The sequence below is a fragment of the Esox lucius genome, chromosome 7 (genome assembly GCF_011004845.1).
Source record: "Esox lucius isolate fEsoLuc1 chromosome 7, fEsoLuc1.pri, whole genome shotgun sequence".
In the NCBI taxonomy this organism is placed as follows: Eukaryota; Metazoa; Chordata; class Actinopteri; order Esociformes; family Esocidae; genus Esox; species Esox lucius.
Genome location: NC_047575.1, coordinates 7,771,739 through 7,796,657, shown reverse-complemented (window position 1 = coordinate 7,796,657; position 24,919 = coordinate 7,771,739). Strand labels below are relative to the sequence as shown.

Below are 24,919 nucleotides of genomic sequence, written 5' to 3'. Positions count from 1 at the left end.
TACGCGTGCGTGTATGCGCGTGTGAGAGGGAGGGAGGGAGAGAGAGAGAGAGAGAGGGAGAGAGTGAGAGTGAGAGAGAGAGAGAGAGAGAGATCGGCCAGCGACAATGTGTGACAGTTTCTGAGAAAGAGAGATGCGGGAACAACTATGACAATTATGTTTTTCATAAAATTGAAAGACAAATTGCAGTATTAGAATTTGAACTGTAACTGAAATGCGGGCTGATTACTAACTTGGAAAAAAAACTGAATGCAGATTTAATTCTTCATTAAGGAGCAACAAGGATGCCTAACTTTAAAAAAAAGCCACTGGTATGCTGCTGTTCACTGAGCATTACAAGGCTGTAAAGCTGCCATTTTTATTTTGGCTTTTGCATCTGATGGTTCGTTGCAGAGGAAGTACAGACAGTTGGATAGGAACGGACCGTTAGTGCCTGAACAGTGCGACTCGAGGCAAACATTGTTGCGATGGAGGCAATTGGAGTCTCCTACTCAAATCCTTTGGATGACTACGAGTTGCTTCACCGAATCGGCAGTGGTACATACGGAGATGTATTTAAGGTATTTTACTTTCACCATGTTATATGCTCAAATATATATCCTGTCCTTTAGTTAAAGGTAGGTCTCCGGAGGCCATGCATCCAGCCCCCGAATTGTTATTTTTTTCCATGACTATTAGAATACCTGACACCACCTGTTCGCATAGATGGATGTTTACGTTTAGGTTTTTCCTGCAGGTTTTGCAGGAAACGTTTATAACAATGTAATGTTTTAAATTAAACAACAGGGCTACAAAATTATTTATTTGTTTTTTTCCAGATATTCATGTTGTAAAATAAGTGCCTGTTTTCCCCATCTTCAGTGTGCGTGGTGGCAGTTGGGCTTCGTGGTCGCTTAAGGCTGTTACACATTTTTACTTACTATCTGAATGTGTTGAAAAGAACAAGTTATTAGCTTACATTAATATTGTTGTGCACTGATACACAGTCCATTCGATAGAGAAAAAATAATGCCTGAGTTTGTGGTTACGTGAGAGGGTGGGTTGAAGGTTCAGTTGGTAACCGGAAACCGAAAATGAGATAAGAAAGGAAGATGTATTTGTCAAATCCGTGCGAAACTTACTATACGCCCGTGCACCATAAACGTGTGATACTTGAAAAGGCCTGCCAATATAAGATGTAATTATTTCAAATCACACCGTACACGCAGTGTCGTTGTCAGCAAAATTAATAATCTGCTCACAAACGTTTAATTCTGAAAAGTGAAAATGTGCTTGTGCGGTTTAACACACCTGTACCGGTTGTATAAGCACCCATGTCAGCGTTCATTTACCCATGGCTATTATTTCCGCACAGATCACACTCTAAAAAACATGTAGGCATACCGTTTTATAATTTAGAAGAAAAACAAGAAATTATTATACCATCAGGGCATATATTGTTGACCAGATCCTGTACTGAAAGAGAGTTTGAGCTTAAATGTGCACAAAAAAGCCACATTTTTGTTTAGTATGTAACTGTTCTGTATTGCTTTTGCTTGACTTTCATCACAGGAAGTATTTTACTACAAAAACAAAACAGGAAGTGATGAGTCGAGCTTGATATCTTTTTTTTCGGGGATGGCAGTTCACTGTACTGATGACTTACAAGGGCATCATAAGTTTTAGCTTTGTCTTTCGCTTCTCTGTTTGGTAATAGAAGCATTGTGTCTGGTACATGATTGTCCTTCCACTTATCATTCAGGTTTTTATCAGGTGAAAAGAAATGTGAGGATAATTTACTCAAGTAGATAAATATCTAGATGAATATGTAACATCTAAATTAGGTTAATGTGTTGCCATTGACTATGCCATTTAAAAACATTCCACAATGTCATGGCTGTGTACATAAGTGATTAAGAATATTGTTCTTCTGTTTTTGTTTTGGGTACAGAGAAGTGGGGGCTGCTTTATTTTCAAGGGTCTTCTGTTTCAACACATACTATTACAGGACACTAATCAATATAGGATCAGACCAGAATTTTATCCAGAGTATGAAGCCTTTCTGATTTTCTCTATTTCTGCATTGATTCCAACCAAACACTTTATATCCCCTTACTCTCATATCCCCTTACTGGTGACTGCAGAAGATTCTTTGTCCCCATGGATCCGCTTTAACTCAGCAACATCTGTAGGACTCTCAGCATAAACTGTTAGTTTCAGGTCCTGCCACAGAATTCCAATTTGGTTCAGGTCCAGCCATTGACGAGGCCATTTCAAATGACTGAATGGATTACTTTGAAGCTTTTCTGATGTAGACTTGTTTTTTTAAGGTTATTGTCTTGCTACATGACCTGGGGGCCCTTTTGATCCACGTTGCTTAAAATTAAACTATTCGTTGCCACAACACACCTGGAAGCACCCGCCAAGACTTGTCCTGACTCCAGAAAGAATGTTCTATGGACAGATGTGTCAAAAGTGGATTTTTTTTTACTACTTGTATACATACATTATCAGTCAAAAGTTTAGACACCCTTACTCATTCCAGGGTATTTCTTACATTTTACTATATTCCACATTCTAGAATAATAGTGAAGACATCTTAACAACCTCTTGGAGCTGGTTGAGAGGATACTTTGAAGAATCTAAAATATAGATGTATTTTAACTTTTTTGGTTACTACATGATTCCATATGTTATTTAATAGTTCTGATGTCTTCATTATTATTCTACATAGTGGAGAATAGTAAAACTAAAGAAATACCCTTGAATGAGTAGGTGTGTCCAAACCTTTGACTTTTGACAGTCAAAAGCCCCAAAAATCTGATACGTCCATGAGAGGAATGTGAAGCACACCTGTTCTGTACTTTTGTATTCTGTCTTTAATGTGAAGTCCAGTAGCTGCTTTATTTAGAGAAAGCTTTTTTATACTAAAAAACTAAAACTGTACACCTATTATTATTAGTGTTTTTGCGGAACTGAGAGCCTGTCACACCACATTCCACACACACCACATGTATAATGCCTTCGGATTGTAACCTTCACTGGAAGAAGTGAAATCAGTGTTTCAATTGACCAGGAAAGACAACTTGTTCCAACTCTCTTCTCTGTAGGCACGAAACCTGAAGACATCAGTGATATCTGCAATCAAAGTTGTAAAACTAGATCCAGGTAGGATATTCATTCCAAAGTATGATTGTTTAAAAAAAATAAAAAATAGGTATTGCTGAATATAAATGTGTCTCTCTTTTCAGGTGACGATATCTCATCTATCCAGCAGGAGATCACTATGATTAAGGAATGCACTCACAAGAACATTGTGTCCTATTTCGGCAGCTACCTCAGGTTTGGTCCTGCAATCAAACGTTCTGTTTGAACTTGATGTGAATCACAATATGTTGGGTTAAAGGCATATTTTCTTTAATAGAAATAACAAGCTGTGGATCTGCATGGAGTACTGTGGAGGAGGTTCCCTGCAGGACATTTATCATGGTACAGTTGGAAAACATGTTGCCTCCCTGAAACCCCACCTTGATAAGAAGTGTACTGAATATCCAAGGTGCCAAAATCCTTTCCCCTGCAGGCCAGTCTTTACGCTCCATCAAACCTCTTAGGGAATGTCGACGCTCCCTGACTAGTAACATGGAAAATTTGAATTGGACTGTAATAACTTTTGCCATTCTACCATAAGACAGACTATGTCCCCCCAATAAATGAATTTTTATAATATTATTATTTTATTTTTTTCAAACCACCAATGGGCCACATGAATGGGCTCTGCCTGCATGCCGTGATTTTGACATGTGGTGTGTATTAACAGCTTTATGCAGCTTTTCTAACAAAGATTCAACCAGTTACTGTCCAACGATGTAACATTTCTAGCAACATTCTTTGGTAACTGTGCCTCATAGCCTTTGTTGTATGTTGGTCTGATGGATATAAGTATAACAGTATGTTTTCATAGTTACTGGTCCCCTGAATGAGAGGCAGATTGCGTATGTGTGCAGGGAAACGCTACAGGTAAGAATGAATGCCCATGCATCCATTTTGTATTCTGAAACATTCCTTTTGGACAAACCATTGTTTACATTGTAAATGCGTCAACATCTGCTCAGCTGTCATCCTGAGAGACCACTGTGGTTGGTTCTTCTGTGTTTAGGGACTGCGTCACCTGCATGAAACTGGGAAAATGCACAGAGACATCAAGGTAACATCCAAAACTGTTAAACAACGTAAACAGATAAGTATTACTCATCACATTTTAGTCTTGCATTTTGATGTTGATCCTGTACAGTGTCTCAAAGGAATTAACCTCCCTTGGACCTTTCCACATTTTATTGTGTTATAACATGAAATACATAACAATATTTGATTAGGACAATTTGAAAATTTTATATTTCACTTTGACTTGATCGGTGGCAAAGACTCATAATAAAATCAATTTAGACTTAATGTTGTAACACAATAAAATGTTTGTAGAGTTAACTACTGTCCTTGCTGTTCAGCCTGACATGGTAATCTCATTGTGTCACTGTGCATTCTTCACAGGGAGCCAACATTCTCCTGACAGAGCGGGGAGATATTAAACTGGGTCAGTTAGTGTCCACCGCCCTCACACTGTCACTCCGCCCTCACACCTCACAGTACCACATCCTCTGTGTCGATCCCCTGGTCCCTCGTCTTCTAGATACTAAACACTTTGTCTCCACCTCTCTTATGCCATCGCTTCCATCCAGCGGATTTTGGTGTTGCAGCTGAGATCAACGCCTCAGTTGCGAAGAGGAAATCCTTCATAGGCACGCCTTATTGGTGAGTGATCGAAGTCAGGCCTTCCCAAACCTCTCTTCAGGCCTTCCCAAACCTCTCTTCAGGCCTTCCCAAACCTCTCTTCAGGCCTTCCCAAACCTCTCTTCGGGTCTCCCAAACCTTTAGATTGTTGGCCAATGTTATCAGGTGACCCACCTTATGGTTAAAACACCCCTGATCATAGTTTACTGTAGTAACCCGCAGATGTTTTTACTAAAACTAGGCCATGATCATTGTTTAGAATAGTTATCCACTTTTGGTTTTATAGGATGGCACCAGAGGTGGCAGCAGTGGAGAAAAAAGGCGGGTACAACCAGCTGTGCGACATCTGGGCAGTTGGCATCACGGCCATCGAGCTGGCAGAGCTTCAGCCGCCCATGTTTGACCTGCACCCCATGAGGTGAGGGCACAGCTGCTGGGATGTCTCAGCTAGTATTACACAGGTTGTGTAGTAACAAGTTCGGAAGTCAAATTCTTTTTTTTCATTGTGGTCATATTAACATTTGGCTGATTTATCTTTACCCAGCATTATGTTGTGCTAGTCTTTAAACTCATTAGATTTTTATAGATTTTTTTAGGCTTTTTCATGCTTTGTTTGACAGGAAATAGCTGAAGTAGCAATGGTCTGGAAACCAGCGCTGCAATAGTACATGAGCTCCGCAGACAACTGCTAATGACGCCGGACCGCTCTAGGTCACAAGCGCATGACACTTTGCTTCTTCTTCTTCTTTTCAGGGCCTTGATGGTAATGTCAAAGAGCAACTACCAGCCCCCCAAACTGAAGGAGAAGACCAAATGGTAACGGTTACTTAACAATACGAACTCCCATGAACTCCAGAACTAAACATGTTTGAGCCCCTAATATCTCAGGTTTGTCACCCGTTTAGGTCAGCTGACTTTCACAACTTTGTGAAGATATGCCTGACCAAGAACCCTCGCAAACGGCCCACAGCGGAAAAACTTTTAGAGGTACTACCTAAATGACTTCCGTCTTTTCGTAGAGAGCCAGGAAATCATTGAAAGCTGAAAACAACCGGTTGAATGAATGTCCTTAGTGGTCGTCCTTAGTTGACCGAAGCTCCCCACGTCGTTGTTCTCTCCTCAGCACCCCTTTGTCAGTCAGCTGCTGACCAGGACCCTGTTCATTGAACTGCTGGACATGGCCAGCAACCCAGATCTGCACAAAGCACAGGCTATGGACGAGAGTGATCTTGACGTGAGCTCCTTCACCCGCTCCGCAAATTTGATGCTAGGACACAGTGCTACATGATGCCTTGTCATTCACTAATAATCTCTATACAACTGTATTTTGTGGGGTTGCAGACGTGCAGTGCATTCCCTGATAAGATCCAGTCTTTAGGGAAACACCTGACAGCACACAGGACTCCATCCGAAGAACAGTGTGAGTAACCACGGCTGTCTCCTCATTACTCTGCAGTTACCGATGAGCCCCGGTTAAAGCTGGATGTAGTGAGAGGTCAGCCAGGGTCAGAAGGTCACAACGGGACGGTCACTGGCACCAAGTCGGACAATATAAATGAAAAATTAAAGCGATTACTGATTACTGAAACAAGCCTGTGTTTTTGGTTTGTTTGTTATCTCGTTATTTTCTTAGCAAAATAATGATGTGTTATACTAGCACATTGAGATTTATGTGGCGATTGAATGTTTTTTCCAGTTGGTCAGCTAAAGTTTGGCCCTCCCATGAGGAAGGAGACTGAACCTCCTGACCAGGTGAGCAGACTATCATCTGAATCTAACCACTGTTATGCAAACCTCATGTTCATCATTGTCAAAAACATTCCCTTTTTTCGTATGAATACACCAATCCCCTACAGGGTTCATATGACGAGTGGAGCATTACAGACGACCAGAAGAACTCCCCGTAAGCTCTGATTTCTCCTACTTCTAATCTTTAATCCAATTGGATGCAATAAGTCACAAATGAGTTAACTGTTTTTACTCTACATTTGAGGTGCAGAAGTCTACTGGAATGTGTTGAAGAAGCATTACTTGAAAGGTGAGGTTATAAAACCACCCAGCTGTCTTCTTTAACACTTCCCTACCTCAATTACCTACCAACTGTATCTGCTGTATTACCTACCAACTAACGCAACAAAGTGTTAAAACAAAAGTTAACCACTACTCCACATCTGCACCACATCTTGTTGACTTACCATAACATAAAGGATCCCTTTTTGTTTGATATCTGTTGCAGGAGTTTAACCATAAAGAGAGCGCCCTCTGCTGAGGTGAGGGAAAACTACAGCCTTTATTGTGTTGGCCTGTCAGACGCTCAACACTGTTTCTTTAGAACCCCACCATTGTTTGTGTTGCTCTGTTGCAGCACTCTCCTGAAGATGAGGATATGGATAAATGTGGCACAGTGAGAAGTGTGGTGCCGAGGAATTCTTCCCCCCTGCCTGCACAGTCAACTGGCCCGATTAAATCAACTGCCAACTGTGACTTCACTCCTCCAACTGTCACACCTCCATTCACAGGGATGGCTGAACGATCTCTCTTCAACTCTAGCATCTTCTCTGACTCCACATTTCCCTTTCCGTCCGAAGGTACAGCAGTCACATCCGCATCACATCCTGACCACACAATAAACCCTAAAACGATCTATGGCTCAATAAGGGAACTTTTTAAAATGTATTCTTGAAGACACGTTCTTCTGTTTGTAATATTGTTTTCCTTTTTCTTTGAAGGTTGCATCTATTTATTGTCTGTGAACTTCTTCATTTTTCTTGATCTGTCCATTACAAATCCTGAGACGCTGTACTGTCTGTGTGTTCCAGCAGAGGGCACCCTATCAGACGGACAGTCTCCACCTTCTCCATGCTCTCCACTATGGAGCACGCTCAGTAGGAAACCTGAGGACTCTGTGAGTCATCATCAGCCAACTGGGTGACACCCTTGTTAAGTGCTTCTGCTGTGCACACACGGTGACAGATTATTCAGAGTTGTTTTTTGTTCTCAGAGAGGCGATTGCCATGGACTTCCGCGTACGCCCAAAGTCCACGTAAGACAACACGACGGGATCTGTAGCCACCAAAATGAAAGTAAGGCAGCGAAATTATGCACATTGACCCAGACAATCTTTTTCAGATGGGGGCATGTTTTTCCAAGGTGTTTAACGGCTGTCCATTAAAGATCCACTGTGCTGTCACGTGGGTCCTGCCTAAAACTAAAGGTAATCACCCGTTCAAAAACGCAAAATAAACAATGAATAGATCACATGTCCAACCAGTCAGATCTAAGGGACATTGGTCTGACTGTCCTCCCCCAGATCAGCACCTAATCCTGGGGACAGAGGAGGGCATTTACACCCTGAACCTCAACGAGCTCCATGAGGACACCATGGAGAAGGTAACATCATGTTAAGACCCATTTGTACATTCACTTGCCATATCAGTGCACTTTTAAATAGCTACTCTGTGTTTTCCAGTTGTTACCTCAGAGGTGCAGCTGGCTGTATGTCATGAACAACGTGCTAATGTCTATCTCAGGTAGGGCCCTGAGCGTCCCTCGCAAAACCGCCAATTACAACACACCCTTATAAACCTTTTTTTCCTATCCAGTCGTCTGTGTTAGCTTCCTCCACCCTTTTTATTTTTTGCTCATTAAGCTAGAAGGAATGCATTAAGTTGAATGCGCTTTATCAATAAATAATAAAGTTTGACTCGTGCTCAGGGAAATCATCCCAGCTGTGCTCCCAGAGGCTGACCACCCTTTTTGATCAGCGCAGACAGAAGAGACAGGGCCACCTGTCCATCAACACCCACCGCCTCTCAGAGAGGATCAATTCCAGGTAGAGAAAACACACTCACTGAGAGATTGCAGTGAGAAAAACTGGTATTAACATTAGAAAGAGAAATTCCCCTGGGAAAAGGGTATTGGGAATGTGTTCTCTGTTTGCAGAAAGTTCTCTGTGTCTGGAAAGATATCAGATACCAAAGGCTGTCGACGCTGCTGTGTTGGTGAGGAACACGTTCTGAAGGCTACAGTGGGTACACTGTACAGTCATTATAGGCCAGTTTACATTGCTTTCTCTTCCATTCTTTCTCTCGTCTACCAAATGCATGTCAGTGCGAAACCCGTACACTGACAGCACATTTTTGTGTGCGGTTGTACCAACTGGACTTGTCCTACTTCTGTGGTATGAGCCCCTTCAGAAGTTCATGAAACTCAAGGTATGCTCCCAACCCATTCCCAAATTGTTAGCACTATTTCTCATATTTTTCAAATAGAAAAGCAATTCCATAGATGCCATTCAATGTCCCTTTTGTCCACTCCCTTGCAGAATGTAGCCGTGAGTCTCCCAGAAACCCTCCCCATCTTTGAGCTGCTTGTCCTGGAGACAGACGAGCTGCCACAGCTGTGTGTGGGGGTGAGGGGGCCACGGGTCCCTGTCAACGACTCTGAGCGGATCCACTTTGACATCATCCACCTGAATGACACACCCAGAGCAAAGTCAGGTACTGCAGGTGGGCCAGATGTGATTACTCGTACAATTATCCACAATACATATTTGGATGTTTTAAGTTGTTTCATTTGATGTAGTTTTAGACCAACTGGGAGAGTTTACGGTTTATGTTATATTTTCACAGATCATCAATCTCTGAAGGTGATTCAGGTGACACAGCTGGACAGAGACACAGTCCTTATTGCTTTTGAAAGTGAGTACCTTTTGTTTTTCAATGCTCAACCTTAAGTTTAATTTGGTGAGGAACACTGAATGTGCTGTTATTCTATTTAGAGCGGTAAAAACAAGGTTGAATTGGACTCTTCTCCTGTTCTACTTTTGCAGACTCTTTGAAAATTGTGAACATGGATGGCAACCCAACAACAGGGATGACCTCAAAGTTGACCTTCGACTTCACCATTGAGACTCTCGGTAAGGATATGTTCTAATCATTATGATCATTTAGGCTGGTGCTGTTCGATTGGGGGTGACTGAATTGCTCTTTTGCAGTTTGTTTGCAGGACAGTGTGCTGGCCTTCTGGAAGCATGGACTTAAAGGGATAAGCCTGCATAATAATGAGGTAATGCAGAACATGGAATTAGTCCAGCTTTTCATGATTGTCAAACTTTATCGTCCAATCCGCTATTGATAACAAAATTACAATGTGACATTTGTGGATTTTTGCATAGGTCACACAAGAGATCACAGATGAAAGTCGAATATTCAGAGTCTTGGGAACCTCAAGGCATGTATATCAAATATGATATTTTGATAGATAATCGATGGCAAAACATTTCAGTTACACTATTACAGTGAAAATGACTATTTCACATGTTAACATTTGCTTTTATTCCCCAGGGACATTATCTTGCAGAGTACTCCCACGGACAATCCATCTGCCTTAAGCAACTTGTACATCCTGACAGGTCATGAAAGTAGCTACTGATGAAATCGGAGAATGGAGGACATTTTGTCCCCCACTGCTTTTAAAAAGGCAAGCGCAAGGTCAATATGTACGGGGAAAAGAGCGAGGCAGCCGACAGTGGCGAAGAGTTGGCCAAATAGACACACCAGGGACTGAGTTTTGATTGGAGTGTTGTGTCCTCAACGCTTTTTCACACGCAACTGCCAAATGGACCTTTTGAATATGGTCCAGAACAATGCCAGTGGTCGTCTAGGCTGCATGAAGACCTTGGCATTGCAGTCAAGGATTTTAAACCGCACTTGGGAATTCCTCAGACTGGTTAGCTCCGGATTGTCTGTATACAGCCCTGCAATATAGGGCTGTTGTGAGTACTGAAGACAAACAGCACCAAGTGTCTTGGGATTGAGGGGGAAAGCAGCTGGTATCATGTAGCTTTGTGTGTGGAGACTACCTGACAAGAGTATGTGGTGTAAAACACTTTACAAGCAGAAATAATGGTCTGCTGTTTTGCTGTGGGATGGTTAAATACAGTACCTGTCAAAAGTTTGGAAACACCCATTCAAGTGAATGGGTAAGTGTGTCCAAACCTTTGACTGGTACTATATATATATGACTTAACTGAGTAGATTATTGTAATTATTATTTTTTTTAATAGTAATGTTATTAAATGTTAACAATATTTATGGAGGCTTATATATGTTTTGTGCTATAAAACTGGCTACCCAAAATAATAAAGGTGGGCAGAGATATTCGGTTCAGAATTTTATCTTGTGAATTTTAAATTTTATATTGTGTTGTATACAGTTAAGGGGTTTGTCCAATAGAAAAAAAGAACGGCAGAAAGTTTCTCACACAACCAGAAACAACCCCGTCTAGCTAGAACGGCAAGGTGGCAAAAGCTGCAAAAAGCTGTGACGCAAGTGTCTGTAGTCTATACCGTACTCGGCTCCACCCTACCCACTGATAACTTTAGCCAGCCACATCAACTAAGGTTTGACAACAAGTCGTCGACTGCTCGATCTTTTGGAATACATTTTTACTAGCTACATTTGCCGATGGGTAGACTGTGGTAACATCGAAGACAGTGTTTTACAACTGTAAATTCTTTGTAAAAACATCAAGATCGATGTCATGGAATGAAAGAGTCGCCTGTTGTTTTGAAGTACTGTAGTTGGCTAGCAAGCCTAGCGTTTTAGGTTAGCTGTGCAGCTAACTGATGTTAGCTAGCTAACTTCTAACGTTAGCTATTGTAGACAATTACGACGTTTTAAAACGTGTATTTTTTTTAAGGGAAACAGGTTATTGCCGTCAAGTCACCGAATAATATACATAGCTACAACTACGTCAATTGACGTTAGTTAGCTAGCTAGCCAACGCGTTAGTCTAGCTAGCTAAAACCATAAGATAATTGGCTGGCTTTCAGTTAGCCTAGCTATTCCTTTGGATGCGGAAGATGGCCCAGTCACCGGTTGCGGTGCAAGTGCCTGGGATGCAGGTAAGTGAAGGCCTCGAACTTTTTCCATCAACAATACTACATGTAACTACCTACTTTAGAAAACACGTTTACTGTAGCTATTGTTTCGGTTAACTGCAGGGTAGCTTGCTACGTCTGTTAAAGTTAAAATACAACGTTACTTTTATATTATACTGTAACTAACTATTTAGTACAGTAGCTATATCAGCCCTGTACTCACGGTCGGTGGATTGCTTGAGGTTTTAGAGGGCATGACTATCAGAGGTAATGTTAACTAACACTCCAGTAATATGTAGCTACCAGCCAACTACCGTCATTTCAAATGAAGGTATGACACATCTGTCGTTGTGTAACAGGTGAAAGTACTGCGGTTAATTTAACGTTAGTTAGGTCGTGTTTAACTAATGTATCCTGTCGGTATGCATGTTTTGTAAAGACATGCATTGTCAAACGAGTTAAGTGCTTCTGTAGTTTGTCGGTTAACGATCAAACAAAAACATTTGTTTTTACTTTCTCGTTTTGTAGATGGCAAAAGTCCTCAGTCAAAAAAACGTTCTCTAGCGTAGTACTCTTGTACTGTAGCTAATTAGTAACGTTAGCTTCTGGTTAGTAACGTTAGATAAGGCACAGGTGGTCTCCTGTAAAAGCCTGTCTTGTCTCTTGCTTGGTTAATGGTATACTGTATTGTTTAGACAGCCATATGGTCAACGTTCTCTGGATTTGTGACTTGAATTAGGCCTAAGCTAATAACGTTAGCTGCTACTGCTACTCTCCGTTTACTGACTTTAATCTGACACGGCTTGATGTATTTTAGTGCAATAACGTTTTCACAACGCTATTGATGTTGTGAAAAAAAGGGAAGATAGTTCAATGTGAATACGAGGTATAATACTAACCGTGAAATGGTAAAAGCGTCTTTGCTTTGTAACTACAGGCCTGAGGGTGTTTCCTACTTCACCTAAGACTAGCTACGTTATTTCAAGTCAGAAATCCAAACTATTAGAAAGGCAATTGAAATGTATATTATTAAGTAATGTCTTCTCTGCAGATCATATTTTCCATGCCATGTTCTAGAATGCTCGTTACATGGGCATGTTGGCTAGTTTGCAGAACTCCAGCACTCAAACTGTATTGTGCAATTGCAGGAATGTTACATTAATAGGTGGCTGATGTTAGTCATTTTACAGGGGCTTTAATAATGTCATGTTTGTTTACCATGCTTCCTTGTTCTGGAAAATGAATTCCTAACTCTAGTTTATCCACATATAGTTAAGACTTAGGCCTACCTGGAGTTCAAAGTCTGAAGTAAAATCAGGCTACAATCCTTAGTGGCAATCAGTAGTTGTTTTCCCCAGGCCTGGTTTTGGTGAAAAGCTTAGAGGCTGGCCTGGGGGAGAAATGTAACCACTCTCTTATTCAAAGAGGGTTATTGATGCAAAGATTGACAGACCATTATATAAAAAATAGTGTGTTGAAGTGAAAATAACTGATATTTTGGGTTCTGATTGGGAAAGGCGTTTCAACAGATTGTTCTACTTGAATAATTAATGGGTATGTTGTTTTATTACAGAATTGTATGATGCAGCCGACAATAACTAGTAGCATTGCCTCAGTGATATGGTGTTTTGACAGGTTCCAGAGGCTGTTGCCAGAGTGTAAATATTAATGACACTCAATGTCTCACTTCTTGTTTCCTGTAGGTAGACTCACACTTGGAGTGTGTTCATTACATCTTGTAAGGAAACCATTTACCTTTATATGGCCAAATCAGAGGGAACTTAAGAAACGGGGAGGGAACTACCTGAATTTGCCCAATAATAACAGCATTTTCATTGCAGTTTCCTGCAGCGTTTCCTTGTTTTGGAGTAAATGGTTTTCTGTTGCAACAGAATGGTTATAAGAAATACAAACAGTCTGAGGAGAGGCAGTGTGTGGAAATTGGAAACTGCTCCACAGGACTGCATCTTCATGAAGTTGATTAAGTTCAGTATTTAACATGCTACATTTTCTCTCCCCAGTATACATATGGGCCCATGTTTTTATTTTATTTTTCTGCTAACTGATCTAGTTTTCTGTCCCTGAATGCAGAAACAAACTTATTAAGATCCTGGCCTGGGCAGTCTCTGAATTAGCCATTATTTTTAGGTTTTCCTGAGTCAGACCGTTTTAGCTCCCTGGTGAGACGTGTGTCAGGATACGGCTTCCTATCGCAGTGAGCCAGGCTCTGCCCAAAGTCTAAAGCTGCTGTCTCACTGCACCATCACATGCCCATAGGTAGAGACAAACAAGGAAGTCATCTGTCCATGTTTCTGTGCCACCCTCCCAGACAGGGCTATAAATAGTCAGGGCAGGGCTAGATCAAGGTGGGGGCCCCAGGTTTTCTTACACCCTCAGTTCAGATGAATGTATTGACTAGATTCAGTGGTTCTCACACCTGTCCTCAGGGACCCCCAGCCAGTCTTGGTATTTGAACAACTCCTGAGCTACCACACCTGATCTAACTACCAAACCTCAAGCCCCAATTAGTGAATCTGCTGTGCTAGTTCAGGGCTACAGCTAAGCTATGGGACGTATGGGGGTCCCTGCAGAGTGGTTTGATAACCACTGCACCAAGTGGGTCTTGGGAACTTTTCTCTCATGACAGTAAAGGTACAGAGTTTTAATTGTATCATAATGTTATCAAAAGATGTGAGCGTCCCCTGTCTGTTGAAGCCACAATCGCTTTAGTTGGCTTGTATGCTATATTAAACTTAACAGAATACAGTGGATTTTTATTTTATTTGGGTCCAACAGGATTCCTTGGGAGATATGCTTGTAATTGTATAGGGACATGCTACATTCCAGTATTCCAGTAGTAAATTTTTTTTACACCAACAGCTAGACTTTGTTTAATTAGAGAGAGCTGATATAATTGCAGGAAATTAACTTTAAAAAGAAAACCTATCTAGTTAACTACACTCAGGGTTTAACACAGAATATTATGCCTTGGAATGTTTCTTGTTTTATTTGAAAAAAAACTGAACAAATAAACAATTACTAATGTGTACTGGGTGCCTCTGTTTAACAATTAGCCAGGTAAGAAAATATAAAGAAAGCAAAGAGACCTAAATACAAGCTATGAGACAATGTCTAGCATTTGATTGTGCAGGTATGAATTAATTTCAAGCTATCTTAATCCAGCACAATGGAATGAACATGTATTCAAGTATTTGTTTTTACAAGTTGTAATCCAAATTGGAATTAAAATTTTTACACTATTTTTTTGTTTGTTCTGTACAAAATATGGTTTAATGTAAAGCAACCAAATTCTACAAATATTCATGAAAAGCGAATAACGGAAACAGTTGTGTAAGTTCACTTTCTTTAGACAAACCTTAATTACTTCAGGAGTCAGTTTTGTCCTAACAAACACAAGTTAGGGAAATACTAGGGATTTAAATTATTCTTAAATGACTACCTCTTCCTATGTCCCCCAGACACCTGAAGGACCTAGAATACTTTTTTGAAAGTCTCACTGTTTGGTAGATGAGTAACCATAACAAATCAGACATTGCAAATCTTTTTAAACATGGTCAAGTTAGTATTTGGGCTGTGGGTGACATATTTAACCACCCAGATACATCAAAGAACATTCCTTCCGAACTGAGCTGCAGAACAGGAAGGGAAATGCTTAGGGATGTCTCTGTGAGGCTATTAAGGATTTTATAACCGCAAGAGTTCAATTGAGATGATGGAAGAAAGTTTAGGATGGAACGTTTCCGTTGTAGTGACTCTACAATAATGACCAACATGATGGAGTGAAGAGGAACATAAAAACATAGACTGTAAGCTATTCATTTAGGGATAAAAAAATACATGAATGAACACTTGCCGTTGCCAGAATATACATGGAGATAAACATTACATTGTTGCGCCCCCCCCCCCACCCCCCAAAAAATAAATAAATATACACTAGGGGTGCACATTGCAACCTGACATTGTGATATTTTGTTTTTCTGCTATATATATTGCGATATGAAAAAATACAGGATGTATTTAGAAAGAGCTTTGGCTATCAACCTGTATCCTTCATTCTTCCCCAGCACCATCTTCTACAATTTAAAAATATGTTTCAGAACAGGTTGCTAGGTATTAATATTAAACAGTAATAGTATAGCAATAGCAACAGTAGTAAAATAGAATGCATAATTGCATAACTTACCAACTGCAAGATGCAGTCTGCGGCCAAAGCACTGCACTCTGGTCCACTTGTTCAGGTGCAGCCTTCACCATGTTCGCAGCATTGTCTGTTGTCATACAGACTAGACGACTCTCATCTAGGCCCCAATCAGCTAAAGCTCCTCTCATCCCTGTTGCGATGTTCTCACTTGTATGATCCTCTGGGAAAATGCAGTTTGAAAACAGCGACTTTTCAGGTGGAAGTCCTCATTAATAAAGTGTACGGTCAGACTTATGTAGGGCTCCGTTGTCCGGCTGGACCACAAGTCCGTTGTTGATGTATAATATTCCACTTGTGACAGCTCTGTTTTAACTTCTGCCTTGCATTTCTCATACAGCTCTGGGATGGCAACTTGAGAAAAATTGTTGCGTGACGGCTTTACATACCACTTGTCAAGCGACCGGATAATGTTTTTAAAACCCTCTTTGGTAACCGTGTTAATTGGTACCATGTCTTTGGGGATGTGAAATGTTATTGAATCTGTGATTTCTCTCTGCCGTTTGGAACCTTTCTCGTATGGTGTAATACCGGCAAATGCATCCAAAATAGATTTTTGCTTTGGGCGGCGTTGAGATGCTTTGCACTCGTCATACGAAGATTTGTGGTGCCACCTTAAATGATCGAACAAACTGTTTTTGGTCAACATTCATCTGTTGCCGAAATATTTCCATATAATTGATGATGCATTTCTTTTTGCAACCAAATTCTCCATTTATCTCTCCTTTTGCCTGTTCCTCGCTCATAATTTTGTCACATGCAAGCAGAGCCTGCATTTCAACCAAGTGCAGCAACAAACTCTGTGTTTAAAATAATAATAATTAACTGTGTATCCAATAACCTATAAATCAGAGGAAATTACCTTATATCAGACAGATATAATGCTAGTTTTCCATTTGAAAAATAAATAAATATTGTAGACTGATATATGTTTACCTTACTAAATCGCACATTCTGCAATGTGACTATTGCCGATGCGTACATCGCAATGCCGATGCTGAAACGATATATCGTGCAGCCCTAATATACACCGATCAGCCAGAACATTATGACCACCTGCCTAATATTGTGTAGGTCCCCCCTTTGCCTGACCCATCAAGGCATAGACTCCACTAGACCTCTGAAGGTGTGCTGTGGTATCTGGCACCAAGACATTAGCAGCAGGTCCTGTAAGTTGCGAGGTGGGGCCTCCATCACAATTTGGCCCTTGTCCTAAGTCACTCAGATCCTTACGCCTGTCCACTTTTCCTGCTTCTAACACAACTTTGAGGACAGATTGTTCACATGTTGCCTAATATACATAGTGAGAGAAATTTATTTGATCCCCTGCTGATTTTGTATGTTTGCCCACTGACAAAGAAATGATCAGTCTATCATTTTAATGGTAGGTTTATTTGAACAGTGAGAGACAGAATAACAACAAAAAAATCCAGAAAAACGCATGTCAAAAATTTTATAAATTAATTTACATTTTAATGAGTGAAGTATTTGACCCCTCTGCAAAACATGACTTAATACTTGGTTGCAAAACCCTTGTTGGTGATCACAAAGGTCAGATGTTTCTTGTAGTTGGCCACCAGGTTTTCACACATCTCAGGAGGGATTTTGTCCCACTCCTCTTTGCAGATCTTCTCCAAGTCATTAAGGTTTTGAGGCTGACGTTTGGCAACTGGAACCTTCAGCTCCTTCCATAGATTTTCTATGGGATTAAGGTCTGGAGACTGGCTAGATCACTCCAGGAACTTAATGTGCTTAATGTGAAATTGTCCTGTCCCCTTAGCAGAAAAACACCCCCAAAGCATAATGTTTCCACTTCCATGTTTGACGGTGGGGATGGTGTTCTTTGGGTCATAGGCAGCATTCCTCCTCCAAACACAGCGAGTTGACTTGATGCCAAAGAGCTTGATTTTGGTCTCATCTGATCACAACATTTTCACCAAGTTCTCCTCTGAATCATTCAGATGCATTGGCAAACTTCAGATGAGCCTGTGCTTTCTTGAGCAGGGGGACTTGTGGGCGCTGCAGGATTTCAGTCCTTCACGGCGTATTGTGTTACCAAATGTTTTCTTGGTGACTTTGGTCCTAGCTGCCTTGAGATCATTGATAAGATCCTCCTGTGTAGTTCTGGGCTGATTCCTCACCATTCTCATGAGCAACTCCATGAGGTGAGATCTTGCATGGAGCTCCAAACTGAGGGAGATTGACAGTTCTTTTGTGTTTCTTCCATTTGCGAATAATCGCACCAACTGTTGTCACCTTCTCACCAAGTTTCTTGGCGATGGTCTTGTAACCCATTCCAGCCTTTTGTAGGTTTTCAGTCTTGTCCCTGACATCCTTGGACAGCTCTTTGGTCTTGGCCATGGTGGATAGTTTGGAATCTGAATGATTGATTGCTTCTGTGGACAGATCTTTTATAGTGGTAACAAACTGAGATTAGGAGCACTCCCTTTAAAAGTGTGCTCCTAATCACAGCTCGTTACTTGTATAAAAGACACCTGGGAGCCAGATATCTTTCTGATTGAGAGGGGATTCACTTATTAAAATGCAAATCAATGTAAAAATTTTTACATGTTTTTCTGGATTACTTTGTTATTCTTTCACACTGTTCAAATAAACCTACCATTTAAATGATACACCGATCATTTCTTTGTCAGTGGGCAAACGTACAAAATCAGCAGGGGATAAAAAAAAGTTCCCTCGCTGTATCCCACCCACAGGCAGGTGCCATGATGACTAGATTATCGGTGTTGTTCACTTCACCTGTCAGTGGTCATAATTTGATGGTGCGTGTGTGGACATAGAGAGATAGATAGGTATGGATAGTAGTTTGGTTCTATTTTTCTTCTTAGAATGTTATAGGACCTACTTTTTTAGGACCTACTTTTAGGGTTGATGTACTGATACAAGGAAACCATGATTGTTTTTTAAGTTATCTTGAAGCATTCCTTGCTCATCATTCAATGATCCATGTAGGGTTAAAACACTTATAAAAACCAGTGAGTGAAAGGGAGAGCTTGGATTTGCAGCACATCGAATGATTCAAATTGCAACAGAGTTCTATTTTTAAGCCTGGCATCACAGAGGCCCCTTGGCATGTGCATGCAGTTAAGATAAAACGATGGGTCAACATTCATGTGTAAAAAGTATTGTGCAGGACTCAAGAACGCAACGTATCTGGTGTAGTTCACTTTTAACTCGCTTAATTGGGGTTTGACCAATCTAAATTGCTGTGAAGTATATTTTCAGTGATGACAATTGAGTTGTGACTATTTTAAACTAAGGCAACACGTGTGCTATGGAGTGGGGCAGGGGGATGTGGAGGTTTCATGTTTTACCCTGATCTTCCACATCGGAGACAAGTCCCACGTGTAGCACCTTTTTGCATATTTGTAAAATGGATATAATCAAGGTCACATCACCTGAATTGTTGGCACCCCATATTGAAGAAGCGACCCCCTAGGTTAAAATAAAAACCTGAGTTTGAGGGATGTCTTCCTTTTTTTCTTCATTCAAAAGTATCAAGTAGCAACAAAAGCCCCTGATTAAGCCCATTACACTTAAATAAGCCTATTGACATGTTCGGTCAGTTAACGATCTGAGCTGTGCAGGAAAAAAATTCTCCTTTTGCTTTATTTTCCTGGTGAGTCACCAGTTGAAGTGTTCTGGAATAGAAAGTGCCTTTTAAGCCATGTAACCTGTTTGTCTCTTTATCTGGATGTTCAGAACAGCCGGACGGACCCAGAGGAGCTGTTTACCAAGCTTGAGCGTATTGGCAAGGGCTCCTTTGGCGAGGTGTTTAAAGGCATCGACAACCGCACCCAGAAAGTGGTGGCCATCAAGACCATCGATCTGGAAGAGGCTGAAGATGAGATCGAAGACATCCAGCAGGAGATCACCGTGCTATCCCAGTGCGACAGCCCCTATGTCACCAAGTACTACGGCTCCTACCTCAAGGTAACAGATGCAGTTTACTGTGGATCAAATGACATACCTGAACCTCAAAACTGTACCGTGCAGCTGTTGCTTGGTAGGTTGTAACCCTAACTACATACTAGGAGACCTTGGGCAATACTCTACGTCAACCTTTACCCTACACTACTCTGAAACAAAGACGCCACAGTTGACATCTGTTGTTTTAAATCCAGCCCATCTCAGTCCATACCATAGATCCACATAGTGCTGCTCAAAAGATGAACCCTTTCAGCTATGCTGCAATACCTGTATTTCTTGAAGAGAGGGTGACTCGCCCCCGTTGTCATTTGCTGGTGCCTTAAGAGTGTCTGCGGAGAGCGCTGTGGTGCCGCGCCTGTCATCTTTCCCATGTGTAACTCTGAATGCTCCAGTCCACCCGGCTGCAGCGTAGTGTGGGTGGGTGGTTAGTGGCAGGGCAGAAATCCCTGGCCGGCCAAGGCCCTTTATAATAAGGACAGGACGTTGGTGTGGATGCTGTGTGTTTGTTCTATAGATCCCCCTTCAGGACACTTGACATGGCATGTGGGCACCCACAGGACAGCCTAGATTGACGTTGTCTTGGCCTAAGTGTTTTGTGGTTCTGAAGACCTGTATATCATTTTGACGATTGCTTGAGCAGTTGCTAACGTTATATTTGGGTGTGATCTTCACAAAATACCTACTTTGGCAGTTAGAATGTTAACGTGCATTGACAGGCTGCAGAGGATAGCCAAAGAGCCATTTGATTGGTTTACTCTTTGAAAAATAGAATTAACTTTTTTTTTGTGTTATGCAGTTGATTTGAAACAAAGTGAATGTAAAATAAGGAAAATGTCAGTGGAGGCTTATATAAATCCCCCATGTTTGGCAAATATATTATAGGGTTTAATTGGACAGGAGATTCTGCATGGAATAATATATTCACAGCCATGGGGGATGCAGATGGCTTGGTGGTTAGTTGGGCCAGGTAGTGTAGGTTGTTAGTTCAAATTCAAGCTGCTAAGAAATTTGCCGTGGTGCTCTTCAGCAAGACGTGTAACCCTAATTGCTCCTGTTATTGAGTCTGGATTAGTGTGTCTGCTAAATGACTGAAATATAAATGTAACATTTGTATCTCTTGGAAAAGATGGATATTGGAAAAAAAAATATGGTTCTCCTTTTTTCTTTTTTTGTCTGTCTGCGTATAGGGCAGTAAGCTATGGATCATTATGGAATATCTTGGTGGTGGCTCAGCTCTGGACCTGGTAAGAGGGACAACACTGTAGAATGTTTTTTTGATATATGTTGGCGTGTGTGTATTCATTCTGTACATCTTGTGTCCAGCTGCGAGCAGGGCCATTTGATGAGTTTCAGATTGCCACCATGCTGAAGGAGATCTTAAAGGGCCTGGATTACCTTCATTCAGAGAGAAAGATTCACAGGGACATCAAAGGTGTGTATATAATATCTTAAGTATTTGAAGGCTTAATACTGGTCAATCTCTTAAGTCAGTTGTATCTTTTGTATGTTTTTCACTCCTTGCTATTGACATTGTGGGTTTGTGTGTGCGTGGGGTTTGTCAGCGGCCAATGTGCTCCTGTCAGAGTGTGGCGAAGTGAAGCTGGCAGATTTCGGTGTGGCAGGACAGCTGACGGACACACAGATCAAAAGGGAGACGTTTGTGGGGACACCCTTTTGGATGGCCCCCGAGGTCATCCAACAGTCTGCCTATGACTCCAAGGTTACCAGCTTTCTGTTCTCTGTTTTCTCTTTAGTTTCTTCCTGAATATTGGCCTACAGAAATGAGAAACAATCAATTTAGTTAAAAAGTTTTAATCTCATAAAGGAATTCCGCCGCTTTATTGATTTTACTGTCATGGAATTAGCTCGGGTGTCAAATTACAACCTTTTCCAGAAATACTGTCTTAAATCCAGGAATCCTAAGGGAATAAGCACAAAATCCAGAATCCTGTGCAAGGCCGTAGCTAGCATGGGGAAAGTGGGTATAATTATTGGGGCCAATGGCTTGGCAGGGCCCATTGATCGTAATAGTGTCAATGTTGTCTCTCAGTGAGAGGGCACAGACATTTTCAGGGGGCCCAGGATTCCTGGCGATGATCCTGTAACCAGGATTGGCAAATTCTCTGTGAATGTTGGAAAGTTCGAATTTTGGATGTTTTTTTTTGTGTGAATCTGAAACATCCATGTGACTGAGGAGAACAGTAGTAGAGTTCAGGGCTTTTCCCACCATGACACCGGCTCTCTTTCACCCAGGCGGACATTTGGTCACTTGGCATCACTGCCATCGAGCTGGCCAAAGGCGAGCCTCCCAACTCAGACATGCACCCCATGCGAGTCCTCTTCCTCATCCCAAAGAACACCCCGCCCACACTCAGTGGAGAGTTCTCCAAGCCTTTCAAAGAGTTCATCGACTCCTGCCTCAATAAAGACCCTTCATTTGTGAGTACGACGCCAGGTCATGTCATTCGGATTTCCTGTAGCGCTGCCTTGGTATCATCGAATGGTAGTCATTACAGTTGTTAAAGGTCAGCTCTAATTCTGTATCAAATTTCCCTGTTCATAGAGGCCAACGGCTAAAGAGCTTCTGAAGCACAAGTTCATAGTGAAGAATGCCAAGAAGACATCCTACCTAACTGAGCTGATAGACCGCTTGAAGCGCTGGAAGGCGGAGGGACACGACGGGGACTCCAGCTCGGATGACTCTGACTCGTGAGTTGGCAAAATTCGAAACTTCGTTCCGTCTAAACTACAGTGACGATAGGCCCGGGAATGATCCGGTCTTGTGTGTTTTGTGTCTGTCCGTCTCCAGAGAATCCAGCAACAAGGAGAACGACTCGTCCCAACCCGGTTGGTCCTTCACCACGGTCCGTAAGAAGAAAGACCCCAAGAAGGTGACCAACGGAACGGTGAGTCGGTGCGAGGAAGCTGGAAGAGAATGGAACCAAAGATGTTGTTAGCTGAGCAATTAGTACGCTCATACAACCCCTTCCCCATTGTTTCCCTTCTGATGACAGGACCAAGACCTCCTGAAGAAGTCGGCCAGCTTGACCACACTGATCGCTCCGGTTTTTGCCGAGGTAGGGAAGGCGTAATCCTACGTCTGCACTCTTCTATCCCCCTGAAGATGGAGTCTAAATCCTGTGTCTGTTCCCCTCCCAGCTGAAGCTGCAGCACCGAGGCGGAGAGACGAAGGGGACGCTTGAAGAGCTGGAGAAAAGCCTCCACATGGCCGACGACATCTGCCCTGGAGTCACAGACCGGATGGTCAGCCGGATCATGGACAAGTTCCAGAGGTGAGTTGGGGGACTGGACAGGATGACGGTGGTGGTGGTGGGGGGAGACTACATTAGTGATGTAGATTAGTGCTGTGACTGAGTACTTGGGATTGACCTGTCGTGTTTCATAATCACAGGAGGGCGGTGGGGTGGTTATCAATTGTTTGTTTGAATTTTGTTTTCCTGGACTTTTCCCATCAGATTTTCTGTGAGTTAGTGGCATGTGGAGGGCAGGTTTAGACGCTTGATGAAGACCTCCGCCTCCAGAGTGCATCATCAGCCTCTATGCCTTTCCCCCCCTCATCATCCCCCATTCCTTTCCCTACCACCCTCCATGCCTCTCCTCTGATCAGCTCCCCCAGGACCAACGGATGCAGGGAAAGGGGGAGGACTCCTGCTGTGCACACTCACTGATCATGTAACCAAAAGGAAAACATTGGATTTTTTTTTTTTTCTATGTATATTTGTTGAAATATGTTTATGCAATATTATTTAACCCCTTTTTAAAACGTAGGCTCAAGCTGGTGCCCAAAGCGGAGCGTTCTACCATTTATATAGTAGTCAGTACTATTTTAGTTTTTATTTTAAGTCGGAGCGAAAAGAGAAAAAACGCTATATAAGGACATAACATCAATCTTCTGCTGAGCATAAGACATATACATAAGTCAGATATTAATGATAGTTTTTGAATTTTGAGTTGTTTATTTTTTATTGCTACTTAAACACGTTCATGTAGCTATATTTAGGCGTTTAGTGTAATGCACTTGTTTCTTATTTCTGGCTGACCATCTTCATAAAGTCACTTGTAGCATTTGAAAAAAATAAACTGCTGTTTGGAGAACCGCATAATCTAGTCAAACCTCAGGAGTTCAGTACCTCTGCCGAGAGCAGTCCGTTCGCGGGGGGAGAAGGCCCAGACCGGTCACAGTTGGAATGGGGTCACATGCTTAGGCATTGGGACAGATTGTATAGGAAAGGGGGAGGGGGGGCTTTGCTGTGCAAAAGATGTATCATGCTCTCTCATTCCAAAAGAGATACAAATCATATCTATCTTATGGGATCTTAGCTCTGTAAGGGCTGTCCTATTGGAGCCTTGGGAGATCCACTTCTGAAGGAAATATGCACTGCACACACTTTGAGAAGGGGGTGGAGCTTTTTCTAAATATGCTTGCTAGTTATTTCCCTGTTTTAGAGTAGATCTCAAGGGAGATGGGGTACTTTTTCTCTGTCTTAAAGACAATATTCTCTCCCTCTACCAAAAATACTTGACAAGTGCTCAAGTGAAATGGCAATGTAGCTGTGGATGTTTAATGTTGAAAACATTGGTCCTTGAGTGCTTTCTACATGGGGAGTTTGTCTATCTCTGAACAAATCCCAAATAAAGGCTTTCTTGGGAATTTTATCAGCCAAGCTCAAACACAATATGAAAGGGTGCCATCTTTGTTGTGGTGGTGACACTGCCCCTTATAGAAGGGAGGAAGTATGCCAACTTAACATCCAACGGTGCCTAAAACAAGAATTGTAGTGATATTCTCTATTTAATTGTGGTCACGTATCATCAAATGCATTAAATGGTAACAATACATTTTGCCAGAGTGTTTCACGTTTTTTGGAGGCAATAAGGCATTTGATCATATTTTTGTATTTCCTCATAAATGACATAGCTATGGAGGGAAGATTTTTTTTATATTTCTGTATCTGAACTTTATAAAGGAAATCGTGTTGACTTAGCTTTCCAGGAGCTGTCAAATGTATATATTGGATAGTCTTTGCTTCAATCGTTAAATTCATTTTGGTTTGGTCTTGAAAATAAATATTTAAATTATG

At 41.6% G+C, this 24,919-nt stretch overlaps 2 protein-coding genes across 7 annotated transcripts; both read left to right on the top strand.

The window, feature by feature from the left end:
• The first annotated feature begins 93 nt into the window (after positions 1 to 93).
• Positions 94 to 10,942, top strand: map4k6 (mitogen-activated protein kinase kinase kinase kinase 6). 5 transcript variants are annotated; one of them, XM_010894697.5, is made up of 32 exons: positions 94 to 560; positions 3,090 to 3,147; positions 3,231 to 3,321; positions 3,404 to 3,468; positions 3,941 to 3,996; positions 4,136 to 4,183; positions 4,525 to 4,567; positions 4,713 to 4,785; positions 5,051 to 5,182; positions 5,518 to 5,580; positions 5,670 to 5,751; positions 5,888 to 5,998; positions 6,106 to 6,184; positions 6,461 to 6,516; positions 6,621 to 6,667; positions 6,764 to 6,802; positions 7,001 to 7,034; positions 7,130 to 7,352; positions 7,584 to 7,669; positions 7,766 to 7,807; positions 7,894 to 7,978; positions 8,075 to 8,154; positions 8,234 to 8,294; positions 8,479 to 8,596; positions 8,707 to 8,765; positions 8,875 to 8,978; positions 9,089 to 9,263; positions 9,396 to 9,464; positions 9,596 to 9,682; positions 9,761 to 9,831; positions 9,941 to 9,996; positions 10,110 to 10,942. In XM_010894697.5, the coding sequence occupies exons 1-32, from the start codon at positions 468 to 470 to the stop codon at positions 10,195 to 10,197; spliced, it is 2,574 nt and encodes an 857-aa protein (XP_010892999.1). In that variant the 5' UTR covers positions 94 to 467; the 3' UTR covers positions 10,198 to 10,942. The 5 variants fall into 5 exon arrangements, with proteins under 5 accessions (XP_010892999.1, XP_010892997.1, XP_010892996.1 ...); XM_010894695.5 differs by having other exon boundaries at positions 9,089 to 9,272; XM_010894694.5 differs by having other exon boundaries at positions 6,758 to 6,802; positions 7,587 to 7,669; positions 9,089 to 9,272.
• Positions 10,943 to 11,107: 165 nt separating this feature from the next.
• On the top strand, positions 11,108 to 24,677 carry stk26 (serine/threonine protein kinase 26). 2 transcript variants are annotated; one of them, XM_020048550.3, is made up of 11 exons: positions 11,108 to 11,671; positions 19,590 to 19,820; positions 21,005 to 21,061; positions 21,141 to 21,249; positions 21,380 to 21,537; positions 22,071 to 22,256; positions 22,381 to 22,526; positions 22,627 to 22,723; positions 22,832 to 22,894; positions 22,977 to 23,110; positions 23,446 to 24,677. In XM_020048550.3, the coding sequence occupies exons 1-11, from the start codon at positions 11,621 to 11,623 to the stop codon at positions 23,504 to 23,506; spliced, it is 1,293 nt and encodes a 430-aa protein (XP_019904109.1). In that variant the 5' UTR covers positions 11,108 to 11,620; the 3' UTR covers positions 23,507 to 24,677. The 2 variants fall into 2 exon arrangements, with proteins under 2 accessions (XP_019904109.1, XP_010893000.1); XM_010894698.4 differs by having other exon boundaries at positions 11,110 to 11,671; positions 23,294 to 24,677.
• Positions 24,678 to 24,919: the final 242 nt, after the last annotated feature.